Source organism: Bactrocera oleae, chromosome 2 (genome assembly GCF_042242935.1).
Source record: "Bactrocera oleae isolate idBacOlea1 chromosome 2, idBacOlea1, whole genome shotgun sequence".
NCBI classification, from domain to species: Eukaryota; Metazoa; Arthropoda; class Insecta; order Diptera; family Tephritidae; genus Bactrocera; species Bactrocera oleae.
In genome coordinates this window covers 7,476,479-7,500,811 of record NC_091536.1, presented here as the reverse complement: position 1 = coordinate 7,500,811, position 24,333 = coordinate 7,476,479, and the positions used below count along the sequence as shown (strand labels likewise).

General features: G+C 36.2%; 1 protein-coding gene across 7 annotated transcripts in view; it reads right to left on the bottom strand.

Annotated features, from left to right (window-relative positions):
• osy (ABC transporter oskyddad) overlaps positions 1–24,333 on the bottom strand; it is a 124,576-nt gene that overhangs the window by 13,434 nt on the left and 86,809 nt on the right. For all 7 annotated transcript variants that reach the window (XM_014230054.3, XM_014230056.3, XM_014230055.3 and 4 more), the window contains one exon: positions 5,470–5,629. In XM_014230054.3, the coding sequence (XP_014085529.1) occupies positions 5,470–5,629 (160 nt within the window). The remainder of the gene's footprint in view (positions 1–5,469; positions 5,630–24,333) is intronic.

Here is a 24,333-nt window from a genome sequence, read left to right as displayed (position 1 = left end):
GGTGGACTTAGTCGAAAGTGATTCGGCGACTTTACTATCAACGCGCAAATAAAAGTATAAAAACATTTAAGCCATTGGAGGCTTGTTAAACGTCAGTTTGTTGTAGATTTCGAACTTTAAAGCTCGTAGAGAAAAGCGCTTCATGCTGTCGTTAGAATTTTGTTTATTTTCGATACAAAAAATTGTATGAAATATTAATCATAATGCCTGTAAGCATTTAAACTCTCCAAAAAATGTCTTTTGAATTTACGCCCACTTGCCCCACAGTTAAATAAAAGTGTTTTTCCGTTAAAGTAGATAGCTGAAACTTTTAAATATACCAACAGCTGAAAATAAATAATTTTTCATTGAACAAGGCTGCAATAACAACAACACAGTATCACACCAGTGCAAGAATATGAGCAATACACAAAGCGCAAAACACTTAATACGATCTCCAAAATGTCGTTCATAAGCTATTTGCGGTGTGCACCCAATAGACACAAACATACATATACTCACATAAACGCAAGCGAACGCCTTTTCTTCGCCAACGCCATCAATATAGCAATTCAATGGTATCTGCGCGCATTTAAACAGCTGAGAAGCTCAGCTCAAGAGCTACGCTTGTTGTCTGACATGGCCTGTGGGAATTCTGTTATTATGGCAGCAATCGGCGACACCGAAACACACACACACATACGCGCTTATAAATGTTCAAGCAGAAGAAAAATAGCAACTTGCTCAATAACAACGCCAACAACAAGCACAACAAGTGCAAAAGAAAAAACAATAAAAGCGCGCTCAGCAAGATTCTATGAATGAGACGCGTAGCGCTGCAGCATTTTGTGTCGCGCGTTCGCATATTTCGCCACCAAAGTTAAAGATGCAGTTACGCGGCGTGTGTAGAAGATGGTGACGAAGGCGTTGAATTTGGTAGATTTATGACCAAAAAGCTGTGAATAAGTGTACAATGGTAACTACAAGCGAAATGTGCGGCGCTATGGGAGCTGCTATGTGCTTGTGTATGTGTGTGTGGGTGGGCGCGTGCGTGCGTGTAACCGCGCTCGAGGCGTCGGGCATGGCATTGGTGGTTATTGCGGCAAGTTGGCAAGTGCGCAAACATTCATTCATACATACGCTTATGCTTTCATGAACGCGCTTTGCTTTTTGTTCTTGTTGTTGTTGTCTTTTTTCTTGTCTTGCTTCATCCTTGAGTTGTCGCTCACAAATCCGCCCATAATCCCGCACTGTATTCATGTAGACGCGTCACAATGGACATGCCGCACTGGCGAGCGAAGCAAATCGTAAAGTATGTGCGCGCGCTCAGCGAGGAAAAGAAAGGGCGTGCAAGGCGCGCTCGTACGCCATGTTGGCTGTTTAACCAGTTGGAAGGATTCTCTTTTTTTCGCAGCAACTTTGTCTGTGTTGCCACATTTACATATGTGTGTGTGCATATTTTTCCGTCACTTAATTTTTTTCACGCAACACGTTCTCCCACCGCCATTTGCTGGCATTAAATTCTTTAGTTTTCATTTTCTTTATCTTTTTACTTTAGCTCTTTTCTTCGACTTGCTTGTTGTCGAATGCATTCGCAGCCAACTTCCCCGGCCGGTTGAACGTGCTGCAAACTTTGTTGTGAATGCTCGCAAGCGTGTGTGGCATGCAGCAACACAGCGGTAATATAATATAAAGTATTTAATGCCAACTATATCTGCGGCCAATACAACTCTGCGTTAAGTGCATGAGTTGAGAGTTAAGTGTGTGAAGAGAGTGCGTTAAGAGTATAAAAATCCTTTTACAGTTAAATTTATATGAATACATATACATATATATCTACTGGCAACCATTATCAACAACCGTAATAACGCCTTCCACAGTTTCGATATAGATAAAGGCATTAAAATGACATTCCATGAGCTTTAAGCTGCGCTTGCAGTTTTTAGGAAGCGATAAGACAGCGCTGCTTCGGCTAGACTTAAAAGCTGTAAGCTGTAGCTTAAACAAAAAAAACAAAAAAAAAACAGAAGCAGGGCATAGAAAGAAATATATCAGATGGCGGAATTACATGATTGGAAGCTACTTACTATTCGAACCTAATATATGCATATACGTATGAAAGACCTTTGACACCGAGCGAATGTGTGTTTTATAGCTTAAATGGTTGCGTCCTAAATCCCAAAAATTTAGTGATCCAATTCTTATGGTCAAATCTGTATAGAACCTTCTATCACTTTGCAACACATTCAGCTCAATTATAGATATATCCAAAAAAATATTTATAAAATCGTTAACCGTTCCAAGTCTACTCGAATCGCGTAGATTTCTCTCATTTGTCAACAAAGAAACCTCCAAAAGTACATCACAAAAAGCAGAACACTTTAAGCAAACATGGAAACTAATGGTAAAGATCACTCCAACTCCCTCAGATCATCGCTGTTAAATCTGAGCACCGACCTCTCCAAACTTGGAAAAGGAGAACTGTTCACGAAAATCATCTAATCTCAATAGAACTTGATAGACAAATAAGCCAAAAAAGTTTACGTTTTCCGGTACTCGTAGTGGAGTTAGAGTAATACAAGTATTTTCCACTCTAGACTCCGCCATTTATAAAAATGCTGCACGATGACGTACAAAAATTTTACAGAAAATTGTTGATACTCGCAGAACATTAGTCTCATTTAATAATTCAGTGGACGATCTGTTCAACATGTACAAGAATCGGTATAAGATGGAAGGTAAAAATTACTATGACCTTTTTTTATCGAAAACATGTGACCTTTGAAAACATCCCAAGCTGCATCATACAATTAGAGACTCTATAGCTGATAGTTCGAGTATTTTCGATAACAATTCGTAAATGTTCAAAAAATACTAATAAAATGGTTTGCTCGATAGTTCTTTCAAAAAATAACGAAAATCTTTAGCTCTATACTTAAAGCAAGGTTCTTAAAACATGTTTCATAATAACATAAAGTGCTGTTACCCTTCGCTAGCTTTGGAACAATCATTTGCGTTCAAGAATTCTAACATTGTGCTCTGCCTATTTATCGAAAGTGACGCTCTCTTAACTGATATCAAAAAATTTAAAAAGTAAAATCTTTGTATTTACACGAGCGATATTAATCTAGTGGACTTGAAGTTGTTTGGTACTCCTTAAATACGGTTTTCTTATACTATAGAATATAAATGCAGTTGAGTCAGTGAACACATAAAAAACGCTTCTTTTTATTCCTATGAAAACAAGATTCAACCGACTTTGTGAAGAACTCGGCTGTATGGAGTCCCAACACGATTTTGAGTCAACTTAGAGCTAATAAATCTTAACACATTATTTTTGGCGCTATCGGAATAGGATAAAGAGGAGGATGAGAACAGGAAAAGCTTAATATCGCACCATGCACCAATTGCAAGCTCGAGCTCGAAAACTTCTGAAAATACAGTTACAAAATAATATACTAGATTCAGTTGTTTTTATTGTTGTTTTTATTTAAGTGCTACAAAAGTAGCTTATGCGGTAGCTTTGCGAAGCGTTCAAAACTGTTGCGCAGTATTTCTATTACTTTGTTGTTGTTTTTATTTTTTTCATGTGGCGCTCCGCACACGCAGTCATTCATTCTATGTGGCTACAACGTTAGTATGTGTGTACACTGCTTCACTACAAATGGAAGATGAAAAGCTTTTCATAATCCAAACACTTATTCTCTAACAGATTCTTTTTTTTGTATACCAATTGTGCACTGAGGGTTTGTCTGCTCCAATAGCAGATGTGCTGTATATATGAACGTGCGTTTGCAGGCACAGACATATGGGATGGTATTGTATGGTTTCGTTATGACTATTGCTGGGTACAATTTACGAAACCTTACGCTTTGTATACGTTTAACTCAGAGAAATCCTTAGTTTTTTGAAGCTCATTTGGAGCCATAGACAAAAAGGTCTCGCAGTTTTTTCAGTCAATGTTAAGCTGAGTTAAAGTTCAACTGTTCAAAAGAAGCTACTAGTGCTTTCAAGTTTCCATCCAATAAATACCTAAGCTTAGAAGTGAGCCAACCCAATGCCACACTATCGTAATTAATCGTAGGTAATTTCGACACTTTTCTATGATATCGAAGGAGATGGTTTCCCAAAAAACTGCGATTATCCATCTACCAATTGCTGACTATATATTCTAACGATTACTCTATGTTAGTTTATCTACCCGTTTCTTAGATTGGTTCATCTCAGTGAACGCATATTAATATGCATATTGATCGACCGGCGAGTTTTTGTTTCCCTACAGAGAGCCACTGACTAGCCGCTCTCTGAATGGAAAGATGATAAAATGTAGATTGTCAAAAGGCTTTACCATAAAATTGATAAACTCAATAAGAGGTGTGTTCAAACGAAAAGCTGAATTTTAAATTTTTTTGAATTTCATCAATATCTATTTTGTGTTATTCATCAATATCTATTTTGTGTCCTTCAAAGTATTCCCTTTCGGATATAATACACTTGTGTCAACGCTTTTTCCAATCATCGAAGCACTTCTGGAATGCGCTTTTCGGTATAGCTCTTTCTTTAATTCTGACTTAATCTCCTCACTTGTGGCAAAACGCCTTTTATTGGTTAATTTTCTTTCATACGGGAAAAAGTCGCTGAAAGTCAAATCTGATGAGTACGGTGAAGATCGTTGTTGACGTCATTCAAAAATTCCTGAGCGATACTAATGCGACATTTCTTTTGCTCAAAATTTATCAATTTCGGAACAAACTTCGCTGTCACACTTTTTATGCCCAAAGCTTTCGATAATATTGAATGGCATGTGCCGATTGGTATGCAACATCCTCTGCAACTTTCCTAATAGTGATTCGACGATTTTCAAAAACAATTTTTGTCACTGTTTCGATATTTTTTTCGCTGGTTGACGTAGTCGCACCTGCAATATGCTTCTTGTCATAAATTTCTTCTCGGCCTTCTTCAAAGCGCTTGTACCACTTATAAACAAGTTTTTGAGAAAAAATGGACTCAGCAAATGCCACAGCTAACATTTCAAGTGGCTCGGAGCACTTTATTTACACATTTCTTTGAAAATCTAAATTGGCTCCTAATGCAAGCACATGCTAAACATATGTGTCCGATTATAACAAAAACAAAATATCGATAATCGAATATAAACAGCCCGCAAAAAAAAAAAATCACCTTTTCCTTTAAGCACACCTCGTATTTACAAACAACAAAGACCTAAAAAAAGTCTAATCCGATAAAACGGTAAGGCGAACTGTTTGAGATAAACTATAGATTCCGAAAACACATGAAAGCGACAACGTTTCACATTCAAACCAAACAACGAGGCAAGAGAGCGACCAACACGTTAAACTAAATGCTTTTAAGAACTGTGACTAATGATTTTTTCTTACGAAGTCCAATTCGGAACTCAACTTTTAACTGTATACTCTATATACTGCCCTTTGGTGTTTAAAGAAGTCAAAAAGATGGCTGTAAACATACCTGAGGCATATAACCAATACGTGGACCCGGCACCCCCGAACCTCTGGAACCTGGACGTCCACCAAGCACCCATATTTCGCCGGAATTTAGGCGACGCCTGCCTACGATGCAAGAAAGTAGGGTTGTCTTACCGCAACCTGAGGCGCCCAAGAGCCCATAACTGGAAGAGAGAGAAAAAGATATTAGTATAATTATTTATATAAAATTTATAGTTCGGACATAAACAGGAAAAACCATGAAAATGGAGAAAGCACAAATGAACTCATGCTAAATGAGTATAATTTTTTATCCTCTTTTAATTTATTGCTTTTCCCAGCATTCAACACTCACAACTCACTTGCCCTTCCGATCGACAAACACATAATAGCAAATAAATTCAACTTTTAATTACACACTTGTTACTTAGCAGCTTAACTAAACTTTCATTACTTATACGCTTAATTATAACACAATCATGTAGAGGAGTAGAGAGCGTGATGAGCCAGCGAAATGAGCAATTGAGCGTACACCAGTAAAATGAACAACTGAGTCATTAGTGTTGCGACCAATGTTAAATGCTCAAGTGTGTCGGTAAATATAATAAAATCCCTTTTAAATAAGTCAAACTAAAATTAAGGTATTTCAAGACTTTCAAGTGGTTGGGCTGTTGAAGCGAAACAGTTGCGTTTACTATGCATAAAAGTAGCAAAACTATGTAAATATCAAATAATACTCTCAATTGAATAAAGTTCATACGACGGCGTGATATGACGTTTTAAATTATCTTCAAGTCTCTACAACCCTATAACTGTTAATAATGAGCAGTTAACAGTTGTCAATCTGACTGAAATTGTTGGACTACACGTCCACGCTGTGTACTTTCAAGCAATCAGACAAGGTCGATGTAACACTAAAAGACGAAGTCGTACTAAAGATATTAAATATGAGCTGACATGACAAAATATTACTAACTACTAAGGAAACTGTAAGGCTGATGAGCTTGCTACGACATGTACTTCATTCTCAATAAATGCGGAATGAGAACGAATATGAGCTCAGTTGGCTTCTTGTGCTTCACTACTGGACTGCTGTGCTCCAGACCAGCCCAGCAAGTGTTGTTCAACTATCAGCAGCTATGCAGTCGCAAGATCCTTCTGGACCATGGTAAATTGAAAGACGTCTAGGAAACTCTTCGTTCTCAGTAAGGTCCAACTTTCAATGGTTGTCAGAGTAACTAACTGCACACTGTCCGATCGGGATTCATGTGATAAGATTGAACATCTTACTGAATGCCAGCTGCATCAGCTGTTTGGAAGAAGATGAGATAGAATCATTTCAACACATCCTTGTCGAATGTTCCGTTTTTGCCAGATCATGGCAAAACCACCTCGAATAACATACTTTTAGACATCCAGATAAAATAGCAAAAATAGATATAAAGCACCTAAGTTGATTTGTGATAGGTTCAAGGCACTTTGCTGATAACTGATATTCAACTACAGGAGTTTTGTATAGGTACAGGTTGTCACAATGGACTGTACATAACAGTCTATGTGTGATCCCATGCTACTCTGAGTAATCGGCAATCTAACCTAACCTAACCTTTACTATGAGGTAAAGGCTTACGTCTAGGATCGTAAGTTATCTGTTCAAGTGAAATCCATCGATTTTGGATCAACTCTACGACCTAACCCTACCTAATCTAGGACCGTCAATGTTATTTCAAAAGCTTGACCTAAGAAATTAAAGATTTTCTAAAATACTTGTTCATACCTCTTCTTGAGAAGGAGAACAGATCATCATAAGTAAATCTCCTAGATGTCTATTGACCGTTGTATATTTTTGTATCTTTTGAAAAAACTCACCACTTCCACTAACATAAAGTCTACCAACTTTTTAAAAAAATTTAATATCTTAACGTGAGAATTTTTGATTAAAAGTTAGCGTTTTCTTTCGATTATAATGTGATATAAGGTTATTTGATGCCTGAAATTGATAATTTCACCTTTTGGGCGAGTTGATTGGCCACCAAGATCGTGTGATATCGCCGTTAGATTTTTTCCTGTAGAAATATGCAAAGTCTAAACTCTGTGCAGACAATCTCGCTTCCATTCAGGCATTGGAGCAAAACAATACACGTGTCATTCGCCAGTTACCAGTCGAAATGCCCGAACAAGTCATCGAAAATTGGACTCAATGGATGGATCATCTGAGACGTAGCCACGGCCAATATTTGAAAGAGATAATATTCAAAAAATAAATGCCGAAAAATGTTCTTTTGAATGATAATAAAAATTCACCATTAAATTGGAATTTTCTGTAGTCTTTTCCTCAAAAAGTAGGGAATCTCGTAATGGATCACTCTATACAGAAGTTGTATATATTTTTATTACCTACATAGTTTTGTCAGAAAGCGAGACAAACCATGTTTAACCCTTAAAAATTCTATTACGCTCTTCCGCTTCTCTTCTGGACCCCAGATCGCCCGTAAATTATTATTCTTATATTTTCTGTTATTTTAGCTTTCGTTTTCAAAGCGTTTCAATCTGCTATGAATTTCTTTCACTTTTTACCATTTGCAAAGGCTTCTTCACTGGTACAACCGTCTTATCGAACCACGCTCGTAGCATTAATTTACATTCATTGCCAACAGCAGTGCACATGCACTTAAGCATGTAAGCAGCTTTGTAAATATGCAGTTCAAAGTTTAAATCCAATTACACGCCAGCGATTGAGTTAAATTGAAAAGAAAATTCGGCTGCAGCACTTCTGTATGCACTTAAGCACCTGCTGTGTACTTAAGTGAAATCATACACACAATACACACACGCACCGGCGACGGACAATGCCACTTTTCATACTCATATCTACGAAACCGAACCTTTCTTGCTCATTGATTTACCTACACTTTCGCCCCAACTTAATAATTAATCTATGAGCTCGATGGGAGGGCAATTATAGCTGGTATTCTACAAGTATTTGTGCACCTCGATAATGTCTATAAATATTTTAAAATCACAGCACAAACTCACAAAAGGTCATAATTCACTTGCTTCGCACTTTTCTCTTACTCTCCCTCTCACTCTCTCTACTACCCAACCTCACTACTCGCGCCTCTAAAGAAAATGATATGACAAGTTTTCTATTAACCAATTGTTCAGCCTTCAGTAGATAAATATGTATATATAGGTATATACCTATATATATATATATATGTGTGTACCATATATATCTATATGGCTCTTTGTACGCAGACATGTCAATTAGTAATGCAGTGCTACACATTGGACAGGTGTAATTTGGCCAGTTACTAGGCGAACGCTTACATAGAACACACCTGCCACATGCCTGCCACTTGCCACTTATGCTGCTTGTATTCATGCTTACTTGCCACTCGCCAACTGTGCCAACACTTTTGTAAACTATCTGGACTGTTAGCCCCCAACCAGTTGCCCTTCAGGCGAGTGTAATGCAATGAATTGTAAGGATTTTCAAATGGTATGGTCTTTACGGACTGTGTTGCAAGTTCGCCATTCAATAGACTTTCTACAGCTGTCGAATTACGTAAATATTTTTGCCGCATTGCAAATTATTCGTTTCTTGAAGTGTGTACGCAGCGATTAGTTAAATACCCAATGGGCGTAAAATAATTGCTATTAAATTTGAGGTTAAGAGTAAAAAACAGCTAAGTTAAAGCGAAGCGAAAAAATACAAAGAAAATACAATCGGTTCGGTTTGCGCGCGCAGTTTAGATGCACGCGTCCGCGTCAAGTTTAATAGACGCGAACGTTTTTAATACCACAAAATTGCGTGGCAAGCAAAACGTCGCCACACACACGCCGTAAACAAAATGTTAATACAGTAAAACTGCACATACTTGTGTAGTTTTTAGAGATCTTTGGCTTGGTTCAACGCAAATGCTGAAAAAACATTAACTTCGGTTGCAGCGAAGCTATAATAGCCTTCACAAATACAAAAGATTCCATACAAAAAATTTATTTTGATCGGGCAGTTTGTATGGCAGCTATATGCTTTAGCCGTCCGATTTAAATAATTTCTTTGAAAATTGGTACATTCTCTTCGAAAATAGTCCATACCAAATTTGGTGAAGATATCTCGTCAAATGGAAAAGTTTTTCATACAAGAACTTGACCTTGAAAAACTTTATATACCTTGTTCATTGACCTGTGGCTTACTCAATGAACTGCAAACTTTTTGTGTACGCGTTCAAGCTTCCTATGATTAAAACTAAACAACTTTGTGTAAATTGATTTTTGAAAAGAATACCTGAACTCTAACCAATAACTAAATTGCTTTTGTTGGTCTACAAATCAGTAAGCAATAACTAACATACATACGAAATCGAATGCAATAGAAAACACAGAATAGTACTGTTTTCAATTTCAAAATTAAAATTGCACTGTATAAAGAGATGCTTTTGCTTCACCAATTACTCGCTAGCATACAATTTTCTTTGCTTGCTGTGACTCCTTTTTGTTTACTGGTAGTAGCTACCGAAAACCACCCGCCAGCATAACCCATCGAACATCACTCACGCTAACAAATGGATATACTCATCAAACTATGCAGTTTTCTTGGAATTGGTTATATGTCTTCATGGTTCGTGCATTGAAGTTTCCGGCCTGTCTGTGAGCGACATATAGTATGTACATAGATTGGAGTGCGGCATGCGGCATGCGGCATGCGGCGAGCCGAAAGCATTGAATGCCGTACCAAACGGAAATTAATGCCAACTTTTACAAATCCGCTTAAGTGATTGTAGCTTGCTAAGAGGGAAAGGCATACGAAAAGAGGGAGATTGAAAAAAAAGATGAAAGAGTAAAAAAAATATGTATGCAGGAAGACTGACGGTAGGAAAATCATAACATTGGTACATGCAACAAGCTGCTATCTGCAGAGCTTACCAAGCTTTGCTAGAACTGTACCATAACGTTCGGATCGGTGTTAAGCATAAACGGACAATCAGTAACTGAATGCTTAACTGTACAGATGAATAGCTTAATTTTCGAATTAACAAACTTAACTTGCAATCACCAGCAGCATAGCACTGTGCAACGCAATTGACAAGCTCATTCATTGGCGCGCAAGAATGTTGTCAGACAGCTATTTTGCTGGCGTATTACCATACGTAGTAGTAGTAGTGGCAGTTGTTCTAGTCTATAGCCAAAACGGACAGACCGTCATTTCCTTGCTTCCGCATTATTCATGCATTGTTTATGCCACACGTGCATGCAACAATGTTATGCCAACCCGAGCCAAAAGTGGACAATAAAAAACCTTGCAGCAACCACAGTACGACCATACCAACTCATAGCTCACCCAAGGCTGTATATGTAACTACAAATACAGCGGTACTTTTAGTGTGGCATTTCTCAATCATTACGCAAACGTAGCTGTGACTATCTTGGAGGGCCGTTCGGGTCAGTGCTTACATGCGGCTACGTGGACACTCAGCCATGGTCATAAGACACGGTTTGGCAGTGAAGTTAGCAACCGGATATGCATAAACAAGGGTTGGCAGATAAGTTGGACTGGTACAGTCCGTGATGAGCTTTCGCTGGACGAAAAATTTTTGAGAAAATTTGTAAAGTCGAAGAACAGGTGGATTTCATCTATCCACTAAGGAGTGGTCTGCCAAAACCGCAGTCACAATATGTACTCCGAAGGCAGTGCTACTCTTTTCCGTGGCCAGTCGAGTTTTACTGTCGCTTCGTTATGGCTTTGAGATTATATAAACCAGTGTTCGAGGAACAAACAATTTATCTGACTTACTTGTACTTCTGTTGAATCTAAGCTTGGTAACGTGGCGTTGTCTCAGATCTAAAGTAAAGCCACTAAAGTACACCTCAAGTCAATGGACAATCAAGACAACGAACTTATTTCGACTCAGAATAGCTCTAGCGCCTTTTCCTTGTCCCAGATTATAAAAGGAAAAAGATTTTCATATAATATGAAGCAAAATCTATCGATCTATTGTATATTCTGAAGGAGATTTTCATTGGTCAAGCAAGAAATGAATAGACGGCACAGCATATTATTCGATTTTGAAACCTACAGAATTAAATTAATAATAAGGTAACGTATTTGGATTGAATGAAGTCGAGATCTTAGAATACGGTGACTATTTTCAGCACCATTTGCATACTTGCAAGAAAATACAGTAGATAGCCCTACCAAGTATGACGGACAAATGTGGCCTTTATAGAAAAGTTATAAAACCTACTACACTTGCTCGCTGAGTTACGGACTTATCATAGCACACTTAATGCGCTGTACTTAAAAATATGCTCGCTCCATCCGGCATGTGGCGTGCTCTACTCTTCTAGTTTGGGTAACCACAAACTTGTCTAACTTTTCCCTTTACACAATGTCTACACTGCTCAGCTGGCCGCTACACAATTGGCAACAGTAGCTGCGTCAAGGTTCGTATGTGCAGGCATGTGACATGCCAGAAGAAACAGAAGCAGCCTAAAGAATTTTGCTATTTTCATTGGCACAAAAGTGTTGCTGCTCGTGTCTTTTTGTATGTTGTAATTCTTTGGGTCAGGCAATCACAATGCTCACATCAGCAGCATGCTCACTCGAGCGCTCGGCATTTGATCGTGTCTTCTACATACATATATGTACATATCTCACCTCAATCGCTTGGCCATCACGGCTGACTACAATCGCAGTGGACTCATCAAGAAGTTGAGTGCACATCTTCCTTCCGTCCATTCACACATTCAATCAATTCATTTTGCTCCTGCAGCGCTCTTATAATGCGGCGAATGCTAAATTTCCTTTTTAGAAGATGGACAGCTTATTTAAGTTGTTTTTGTTGCAATTCTTTAAGATTTGTTAACGTAGTTAAGATAAAGAAAGGTGTGAAATTTCTTACCATGAACTTATTTAGTTTGGTCATATTGTTCATTTTTCAGTGCGCTCTCTGAATGTTTGAATCTCTTTCTAGTGGGTTTTATTATATGTTATTATATAGTGTTTGGAGATAAAAGGCTGGTACTCGAATTCATTCCAAAATGGTTTCACAATTTCTTGTAACCAATAAAGCTATAACGAGATCATTAAATTTGTTCGATATCTGTATCGCTCTCGGTCACTCAAGCATGGAGCTATAAATGCTCTTTGTGATCGCTCTTTTGGCGTTCAAGGAAAAGAAAGATACTTGAGGAAATAGGAATCGATTTTTTAAGAGATTTGAAAAAATTCAGTTCAGACGGGTTCTACTGGGTCAAAATTTTGAAAAAAGAGCATCTAGGAACAGGTATTCTCCTAGAACTTCCCATATTAAAGTAGATGCCAAAAAATTTGGTTTAGAGATGGAATTTCTATGAGAATTCTGAGTCAAAATATTTGGAAAGAATTGTGTTGGAACAAGACTTCTAAGCGTTCTATGCAGGTTTCGAAAATAACATAGTATTACAATATATATAAAGACAACTGCAGCACTAGACTCAAATCATAAGACAAAGGCTTCGGGAAAATACACAAATCTAAGTAAACAACGAAACCATTCTGCTCGAATATAGAGTCGGTTGTTTCTTTGCAGTGAATACTATTGTTCTTATATATTGGAAATAAATTAGCTGCTTGTTATTTATTTATTTTTTGTTTGTTCTTCGACGAGATTACAAAAGCAAAATTATCTATAATTTACGACATGTTTGGTTTGTTAAATCTAATTTAATGTTATACTTTTATGTTATAACTGTATATGCACATCACTGAGCACCACTGATTTCCAGACGCATTAGTATACCCCACTGAACTCCATTTATTCACCTTAGTGGGAACTGGAAGTAAACAACCGAATGTCCTTGCACGATGCTCAGCAAAGTTACAAAAGTACAGTTATATGTAGGTCTTAAGTGGAAAGATATCTCTTGCATGTATCTACACGTATGTATGTGGGTGTGTGCGTTGGTATGTCGACCTAAAAATTGTTTTAATTTAATATTATGCAATTCTTGCGGCTTTAATTGCTCGAAAACTTAATTCTTGCGTCATTAAAACATTCGCACTCAAACGGAATATTTTATCAGCCACAATACAGCTGCAGCACATCCTGAGGCAACCAGCGACGGCACACACTCGCATGCGAGGACTGCGGCTGGCGCTGGTACTTTCACTGTACAGTTACAGCCTTGGAGCAATGCCTGAATGATTTATTATGTTTTCAATGCTGCAGTGGCGGCAAGAGCAATTGCCGGAATAAACCTGTTTATGAGAAGTAAAAGTACATAAGTGCTTAAACAGCTGAGAAGAAGAATTGCTGCTTGAAATGGTAAATATGCGCTGAGCGAATGGCACGTGGAATCGTACACATATGTGGATAGACAGAGAAACAGTCTTTCACAAGAGAGTAGTGCCTTTATTTTCACTATATATAATTTTTGATAGTTCCTTATCTCAAATTTTGGTTGTATCATCTGGTGATATTGCAGATAGGCGGAATCGGATCATTCTCACACTTACAAAATGTCTTTAATCGAAAACCAATAAATTGCCATAACTAAGCTCCGCAATAAGATATGAGACTGTTATTTACTACAATAAATTGCTTTAAGAAGGAGCAGGAGTTGAAAAAGTTTTAAATTAAAGGGTGGACTCGGCCCTGCCCCTTAATAAGTTGAATGTGCATATCTCCTAAACCGTTCAAGCTATATTAACAAAATTTCCTCAAGTTAAATCTTTTTGGCTTCCCTAACCATACTCAGAAAACGGGTGAATTCGAATGATAACCCCGCCCACTCCCCATATAATGGCTTTGTTATAAACTATTAAAAGTGCGATAAATCTATAAATAAATGCGCTTGAGACATAAAATCTTACATACAGACGGGTAAAAGAGTGCTTTATAGAAGCCGGTGTCAAATGGAACCCACTGGCGTGGCACCGCACACATTTAGGTGAAAACCCATATCGCGGGCCCTACTATACCGATTTCAGATAAAAATCACACCTAGTTTCCATATAACACAATTTTAAATTCCATGTGATTTTTTTACTTTTTCAGCATACAAATCAAGAACTTATCTAAGTACCCCAATAATGTTTAAATCGCACCAAAACTATTCAACCGAATATGTGGATTCTAGTTCTTATTATGAACATTTTATTGAAAATATCGGTCAATCTGTGAGATATATTATAGACATTCGGAAACAATACTTTTTTGATAATAGTATGTCGAAGCAATAATTCATTTTGACCACATATACCTAGTGGAAAGATTTTCGAACTTCCGGCTGAGTTTATACCGAATATATTGGTGAACGTATGTGAGCTATCTTAATGAAATTGAAAGAGCGTATTTTTCTAATAACAATGTATCGTTGTGCATAAAATATTTCCACAGCTCTGATCTTGACAAATTGCAAAAATATCAAATGTTCGGTTACACCCAAACTCAACCCTTCCTAACTTGTTTTTTTTTCTTTTGGTGGAACTATCGTGATGGATTTTATATTTATATAAAGAGTGAAACAAGGATAGATAAATGAAAAGCTACCACGAGAGGATTGGGTATGTTGGATAGTGTCAAAAAAAACTTTATAAATAATTTCTTTAACCAGAAGTTGTATACCTGGCTTGTAAGATCTTCTTTTTATACGCTGAACAGTGTATATTAAGTTTACCACAAATTTTTAAACACCTAAAAAGAAAGGTCGTGGACCCTATATGGATAAATCAGCATGACGAGGTGAGTTAATTTAGCATTGTCCGTCTGCTCGTCTTTACATATACAAGTAAGTCCTTCAGTTTTATAGATAACGATCTGAATATTTACACATGTTCTTGTCTGCCTAAGAAGCTGTTCATTTGTCGGAAATGCTGATATTGGACCACCATAACATATAGCTACCATACAAACTGAACAATCGGAATGAAGTGCTTATATGAAAAACTTTTTTATTGGACGAGATATCTTCAAGAAATTTGGCATGGGTTATTGTCTAAGGCAATGGTGTAAACTCCGCAGAAATTAGTCAGATCCGATCACTATAACTTAAGCACAAAATAGGCTACAAACTGCACGATCAGAATCAAGTGCATGTATGGAATGTTTTTTATATGTGAAGGTTTTCATAGCTTCGGTGTAACCAAAGTTCAGGCTTTTTCTTGTTCAACATAATATCACGCCACAGCATAACGCCTTGGGGCACACTTTTCTAATACCAATAAAATTTAGTCTCCGATACGGTAAGCTTTTACGTTGGCGGATATTTGTGTAGGATTCCTCAAAGATAATATATTATCAGAATAATAAGAATGTATAAAATTAGAGTCAAAAAGCGACCCGAATACAATTACGTTCTATCAAAAAATAAAGAAATCCTGTTTTCGACTCCCATATGGACTGTTTGCCAACATACGTGCACTTCTGTACATTGACTTTACCATGTTCTTAGTTTAATTTATTTAGAAGACTGCAGATGTACATATTTTGTGTACATTTGTAAATATATTGTACATTGAGTAGTTTTTTCTTTGAAGCATAACATTAATCTCAGCAAAAACAACCACTTCATTAGGCTAAACCACATTTAAAAGTTTTCCTATTATTTCAGCTATTTATTTATTTATTTTACCTTTGCAGATGTAAAATCCTGCAGACGCACATAAATTTGCTAAAGTTCACTTGTCTATGTTTAAATTATTCATCGAGTGCACAGTCATCCAAAAACGTGTGTGTACATAAGTGGAAAAACCAGAGTATCGAATAAAAAAACAATCGTTTGGAAACATATAAATATAAATGATATTAAATATTTCGAAAATAGATTTAAAAAAAAATTGTTATAGAGATATAGAAGTAGGGCACAAAAAGCGTATATAATATTATTTTTTAAAGTCACATTTTTAAATTTTTAACCCAGTTTTTCAGTGTTAAAAAATTTATACCAAGTTGCAATATCGTAAGAACTCTAATAAAAAAGTATGTACAATATATCAAAAAATATGGAACTTTTCGAGGTAAAAATCAAATTCTTCAAATATCGCTACTTCTCTTATTGAAAACATATATTAAAACTTTCAAGCAAATCAACTATGCGTTAGAAAATTAAAAACCGTTAGTAATTTTATACTAAGACTTTTTTAATATGCTGACATATTTTTGTAAAATTTTACGAGTTCTATTCTTAATTATAAATAAGTAAACTTCAGGTATAATAATAGCTGTCTTCGATTCGCCAAGCCTTGGAGAGTAACGAATCGAACAAACTATGCCCAAATCTCAAACAAACGGGCAGCATTTATGGTGCAACTCTGCGTCAACATGTCTTCTTTAATGAGGTATACGCATACATTTTTTACTTTTACATGTATTTTTTTTTTTTACAAGAAAGCACAAGCGAGCAGAAAAATGGCGAATCGAAGACAGCTAATATCAATATTATAGCAAGTTTTCCGCTGCATTCTAACCATTATATAAGAGTCAACTGTAAACAGAGCCTCACAATAAACCAACTTTCATATAATACATAATTAAACAAAAATTTATCATAAAAAAGTATACTTGATTGGATTGAGGGCTGTTGTGCCAGGTCAAATAGGTTTTTAATCAGTTCTTAACTGATAGACAACTGAAATTTGTACCGACAGATAGCTTAAAACATCATTTAAAGTCCATAAGCTAACATACAGAGCTTAACCAGACGATAGTTTAAGGAATTATTTCCAAAAAAAACTGCTTAGCGCACAATTGTCTACAAAACACTGATTAAGTTCACCAAAACTTAATAGCCAACAAACCAGAAAAAAAAGCAAAATTTTTTTAGCATTAAAAATATAAAGTTTAACATAAAACACAAACCATTTTATTTTTTAGTAACTAACTAGATTTCAACTTTTTAAAACTATAAATTTTTACACTGAACAAAGTAGATTACGTTTGCCACGATGTTTGTAACACCCGAAAGGAAGCGTTGGAGTCTGTATAAAATGTATGTATAAATGATCAGCACGACGAGGTGAGTTGATTTAGCCATGTCCGTGTGTCTGCCCGCGTGTCTATCTGTCTCCATATACGCGAACTAGTCTCTCAGTTTTTGAGATATCCGTCTGAAATTTTGCACGCGTTCTTTCCTCACCTAGAAGTTGTAATCGCCGAATAAACTCAAGCACTTGTATAGAAAATTCTGTAATTTGACGTGTTATCGTCGAGAAATTAGGCATAGATTATTATCTAGGGCATCGCTGTAGTCCCCAAACATATTGTTCAGATCGAACCACTATAGCATATATCAGTTATTACTTTTCATTTAGCATTCAACATTTTTTCTTTCACTTATTTTAAGGCTAGATATTGACAGCTAGCGTATTGAGGCGTTGTGTTGAAGAAAAATAAAGAATGCGTGAATGGCTGGTATACCTACTTATTCATAAACATATTTTTATATAATTTGTTTAAATTAGCGGATCAGAATATTTCAATAATCCTTTAATCTTTTCAAACATTCCCTGTAACAAATGCTTTTGATGTAATATAGTCCAACGGAGTATTTTTACTTATCAAACATAATTTTAATAAAGGTCATTTTCATCTGGAGCCTATGACATTTTCTTCTTTAGAGTTCGGATACATAGACATTATTATGTAAGATTTCTTTGCATGCTAGGGTCTTATATAGGCACTATTCGGCAAATGTTTGGTTGAAAGTCAACCACATGGAGAAGAAAAACTTTTGGAACTGATGATTTGAAATATAAATTTATAATATGCTCATTGTGATTAAACCAAAAAACTGTTTGCTATAAATGTGTTATTGTTCTGGAAAATAAACAATTTTTAAGCAGCCTTCTTTCTCTTTATTAATTCATAATTTTCACACAAAAATTAGTTTCAATGAAATTTAATGTTACTGTTCTGAGCTCAGCTGTCAAATGCTTATCTGCTGTTGGTATATAAAAATAGCTGAAGCATATAGATATATACTTGTATGCTTATATATATGTATGTAAATGCGAGCGTATGCATAAATATTATATATATATATGTATATGTACACATGCTTACCAGTTGTGCATCTTTGCGGTTGAGCAGCGTGTCTGTTGGTGCAGGAAACTAATTTGTTGCGGACATTTGCAGTCAACAGCAGTGCTCAAAACAACAACAACAAGACAAATTAAATCTCAAACCAAATGCAACATATTTCTACGAATGCAAAATTTTCGCTGCCAAAACAACAACAGAAAATAACTTGGGCTTACGCATGCCGACACACACATAAACACACAAATGTGCACACATACGCTTATGAATACATATTATTTATATAAATATGTACGTATATTTTAATACATATTTGCCTATCCTTATAAGTTTTTGTCCCACCATCCACTTGCCAAGCTTACATTAGTGCACACACACACAGAAATGCATGCTGATTCTGTAAAATTTCTACTTAAACATTTAATTATATGCTCTTTAATTAATGTTATAATACTCTCAAAAGTCTGTGTGCAGTTTGGATTTACAATTTCAGTATGACACATACATATTTACATAAAAAATATATACATATGTATGCCCATGCACAATGTAGCCGTGGCGCTGCAGCCGAACTAGTCTCGTAAGAAATATTTTCTCTTGGAATACAAAAATAATTTCCGAGACACCTTAATTTGTATATTCCAAGGCTTTTCTAAAAATTGTTTCTTTATATGTATGAATAATGGAGTCTTATGGCCCATTATCATGCAACATGTACAAGGTTTTCAGAAGACTCATTATATAATTTCTGCTGTTAGCAGATTATAAGAGCTCTCAATTCACGTAAAGGATCAGCTATCATACAACAGATCCTCTTAACTCTTGGATACTTTTTGTATTTTCACACTTTTTGAAAACTCTTCATCGTTCATCGTTAGTGAGCTCACCAGGAATTGCTTTTCATTTCCAATACATACGCACATATATACATAAGTATGTATGCGTATATACATATGTAAGTAGAATTGCAATTATGCAAAAGAATTAAGGCAAATAGAGCGCCCAACGCAACGCTTGAAGAAAATTGCTTGATACTGTAGCTGACGGTCGTCGGTATAAAGCGAATTGTGGTGTGAAAATGAAATTGTTCGCTCATTGAATATTCGTATTTATTCTGAAAATGTTGAAAAGCAAACATGCCACTGAAGCAGTGGAAGCGACAAAAATGACAAAAAATTGTAATGAAAATAAAAGCAACCGTAAAAAGCAGCATGACAAAAAGACGACACGAATAATTAATGACAGTGACGAAATTGTTAATGAACGAAAATATTGTGTCTCAAAAAAGAGCGCTATAATAGTTGCCATAATTTAAGAATATTTGAAATTTTTTATGTTTTGGATTAATATAAAAGTATTTAAATAGTCAATGCAATTGAAAATAGTTTTACCACTCTAAGATCAACCTGTTCTCGGTGGGTTCCTCTGAGCTATACTCTCCGAAACGAACATTTTATGCAGAAAATATGGTTGATTTTGTTTTCTCTGAAACACTAAGGGTTTTTGTGATTATGAATATTTTATATTGCTATTGTAATCATGGAATTTCCAAATGAAAAGAATGTCGAATTGCATAGCAGTAAACTGTTACGAACAAGAGCACAAAGCGTGCCACCCAAGCACGAGCGGTACGGTCACTTCGTCTTTCTCGTCATCTTCATCTGAACATAATCTAACAATAAATTTCACCACCTCGCACACAGTTTTTCTCTCAAAAAGCAATTTTTTCTCTCATAGCAACCAGTTCGACTCTTTAATACACAGCTGTACTCTTTTTATACCCTGAACCGGATATATTAAGTTTGCCATGAAGTTTGTAACACTCAGAAAGAAACGTTGCAGACCCTATAAAATATATATGTATATGTATAAATGATCAGCATTACTAGCTGAGTCGATTTAACCGTGCCCGTCCGTCCGTCCCTCTGTGTGTATATACACGAACTAGTTTTTGACATATCGATCTGAACATTGCCTTTTCTTCCCAAGAAGCTACTTATTTGTCAGGACTTAATCTCTGAAGAAATTGTTCAGATCGAGTCATTTTAGCATATAGCTGCCATATAAACCGATTAAAGTTCTTGTAAAGAATCTTTTATATTTATGACAAGTATTATATAACCTTTATCTCTAGGGACAAGTTTTTCCGTCTAGCAACCAGTTTCCTCTCTAGTAATTAGCTCATTAGTGTAGAAATCAGTTACGCTCTCTTTCGCATGCATCATCTTAGAAAGAGCGACATATCAAAAGTATATTGGAAAGTCACTGAAAATTTCGAGTAATAACATTTAGGAAGTTTTTCAGTTTTTATTACGTTAAATTCGAAAGTTAAAGTATATTGGAAAGTCACTGAAAATTTCGAGTAATAACATTTAGGAAGTTTTTCAGTTTTTATTATGTTAAATTCGAAAGATAAGCTTCTTGCTCTCTGCATATTCATATGGCAGGAGTAAGACACAATAAAACCGTTTATTTAATTTTTAATCTCTCATCATTTGAGCTGCCTCTTGCAGCAAAGAGGATATTTAAAAAACAGAGGAAACTATAGCTAAAGCGACTAATTTGTAGGTTATGTACAGCAAATGCAACTAATTGGTTTCACGTAGTGCAACATGTAGAATTACCGTTCAACATTGTAGTCAAATGCCAAACTTTAGCAAAAAAGTATACAAAACAGCAACAAAAAACTAGAACCGTTATCTAATAGTAAGTAGTTGCCACTAAATTTTGCAAACTGACATTTAATGTTTTCTCAAGAGCTTGTCTACACAGCTACATATATACAAAAGGTTGTTGTTTTTGTAACGCAAGCAAACTACACGCCTGAACACCTTGGAACTCATACAATTACGCTCCGAAACACACACACACACGCGAACTGCTATAGAATATCCGAAATTCAGCTTCTTTGTAATTTTTCCTGTTTTCAATGTAATTTTTTTGCATTCACCAGGCTTCCTTTTAATTCTCATTATATTACCTAACCCGCATAGAATAAATAGTTGCAACAATTTTGCTCTGGTTTTGTTGTTTTTTGTTGTTTGTATTTGTTTGTGCAACACAAAGCGAAAACTTTTTAGCATAGTAAAAGTCAGCGGCGAAGCGGAAGACACGAAAAGGACGAGAGGATGCAAATGCGAAAGCAAGCAAGAGCAGAGGAAAAAGCGGGCACACGCAGTAAGTTGGCTGTAATTCGAAAGTGGCACTGCTTGAGCTTGAGGGAATTAGTATCTATATGTGTATATAGTTGTCGAGCCGCAGTGCTTTTGAGTACCTTCTAAGGAAAACCTTAAGTGTGTTGAATTTTTAGTTAACAGCTGAATAGTTCAAGGCAATTTTACACTAAGACCTATCCTAAGGATTGAAAATGAAAACGACGATTTTAACTGCTTAAGCTCATATTTTTCTTTCTAATTGCTTCATTCTGCTCTCTGCTCAATATTTTATTTCCTACGTGTAATTACAAGTATTCTTGAATACGAGAGTCTAAGAAATATATGTAATCCTCTGACAATAACCAACTATCTGAGAGAGAGAGTAAGAACAGCTCGTTCTATGCAAATCATTTTGCTAGCTATGTTGACCAATACGTATTGCTTATTTGCTCTATTGAGATAAGGCTATGTTACATCCACTAATTTCTTGATCATCTCATTGATTTCCTCTTTTGCTCCGTTATGGAGAACTTTCACGCCTGCAGACGAAAAAGAATTACTGTAACTTCTCTAAATTTCCCAGTACCGTGTGGAATTCCTCTTCGTATTACTTTCTAAATTATTAAGATTATCTTCATTTATATGCCAGATGTATCTTCTGTTTCCACAAAATTGTAGATTCATTACGACTCTAGAAAATGTATACTATTAATAATAATATATACGTTACATTAGAGCCCCTAGGTTGAAACAAAATTCTGCTCTACATATTACGGTATAAAGTTCCGTAACGTTCCAGCGTTGCTCGAAGAACTAAGAAATTGAGCCACATTCAAACTAGGATACTGTAAATATCTGTATAACAGTGAAGACAGTGCCCACATAAATAGTCATATAATGTAGTTTTGATTCTAGTCTCATTGTTTCTATATCTGTTTTGTAATTCAGATTTATAATGATATATATATAAGCTGTTAAGAATGCAGAGGACATGCTTTTAGACGATGGTTCCACAACTAGAAGTCATGAAATACATCTTATACCCTAAGAACTGAAGGTTTTTTCAAAGTATTGAAAATGCACTCGATTTTGACAAGATTCGGAACAGAAATTAGATCGAGAGGAGTTAAATAATTATACTCCATGATTGACTACAACTTGGTAAGACCGAAACGAACTCTTAATTTGTGCAAAATATATTGTATATCTTTATATATATTTATTTTTAACCAATTTTATACTTTAATATGCATCTTCAAAGAGTTTTCATGGTATATTCTCCGAATAAATTGACCTCTAACAAAAACATGTCGACAGAAACCTTTTTCAAAGTTTACTTAAGCTTGAACGTTGTTTATGCTCGCTGTAGAATTAGATGGGCTGGATAATTTTTTGATGAGCTTTTTGTCTCAATTTGATATTTATTCGCTAGTCTTGAAAACGCATACCGTAATTTGTATTAGATAATTCTAAAATTATGTGGAAGAATATGAATAAAATCATTACTGATCACCTAAATTGATAGCCTAAAGATTAGGTAGGACTTCTGAAGTTATTTCAAGCACAACAGTTTCAACATTATCGAGAATAATATTTGCTTTCACCAGAGATTCGAGCTTAAATCCCAAATATTTTACTTCTCCGACCTATCTTTGATATTGATGGAATGCTGTATTGCTTTCACTGCAGGGTTGCATTTGCATACAACTTTTCTCCAACGATTTGCGTGTGTGTGTGTGGTCTCAGTCGTCGTACATGGTCGCGCGCCTCAGCGACGACAAAACTGCACGGTAAGCAGATAAAAGCCAGAAACCACTTGAAAATTTAATTTGTCAAGGCGACATTTATCAGTCGCAAAAAGCAAAACAGTAAACCAATATACAAGCCAACAACAATTAAATTTGTAACGTAAAGAAAAATGTTGCAAGTTAGTTTCGATTTATGCACCACAAGTTGCTTGCCACCGACGCACAGCCACAGCGAATAGCTGCCGCAGACTGATAGCAAACAAAGCGATTGTGGACGCGTGGGATGCTTTTAAATGGGCCTCAGCCAGTGTCTGGCTTGACTTTACTCGATTGCTGGGCACAATGGGCGCTGCAGTTTGTTGGTCGCCACTTTGATTTGTGAGCTGCAGTCGTGATTGTTGCTGTAGTTGGTGAATGAAATGGTGTTGCAACGTTCCTTTACAGCATTTTTGCTCTTTCATCTACCTACTGTTGGCGATTTCATCCACTCCAGCTATCTACAGCGGTACGACATGCACACAGCAAAGCGACATAGCTGAGCTCGGCCGGCACCACCGCGCTTCGCCGCCACCCTATATTAACGTTAATGCTATAATAATTTTACAAGATTACTCTCTGTGCCACTTTCTTTCGTGAAGTTTAAGATGAAATAAGGAGCAGTAATCTTGAGCGGCGACGCGCTGCGTCTCCACACTCTTTTGCACTTGTTACAATGCATTCTCACGTAGCCTGTGTAGACGCGTCGAGCTAAGTAACGTTGTGGAGTGGAAATTTATATTGCGACGGGTGTGAGGTTGCCACTTGTGCATTAACTTCTCTTTCGTTTGAGAGCTGTGAGAATATTTCGCCAGTTTCTACTTCCGCAAAGACTTTGATTTACTGTGCTGCATGAGCAATTTACGCTGAAAATCTTGCGGCACTTCGGCACACGGAAGACCTTGCTGTCTAGTAAGTATCTCTTAAT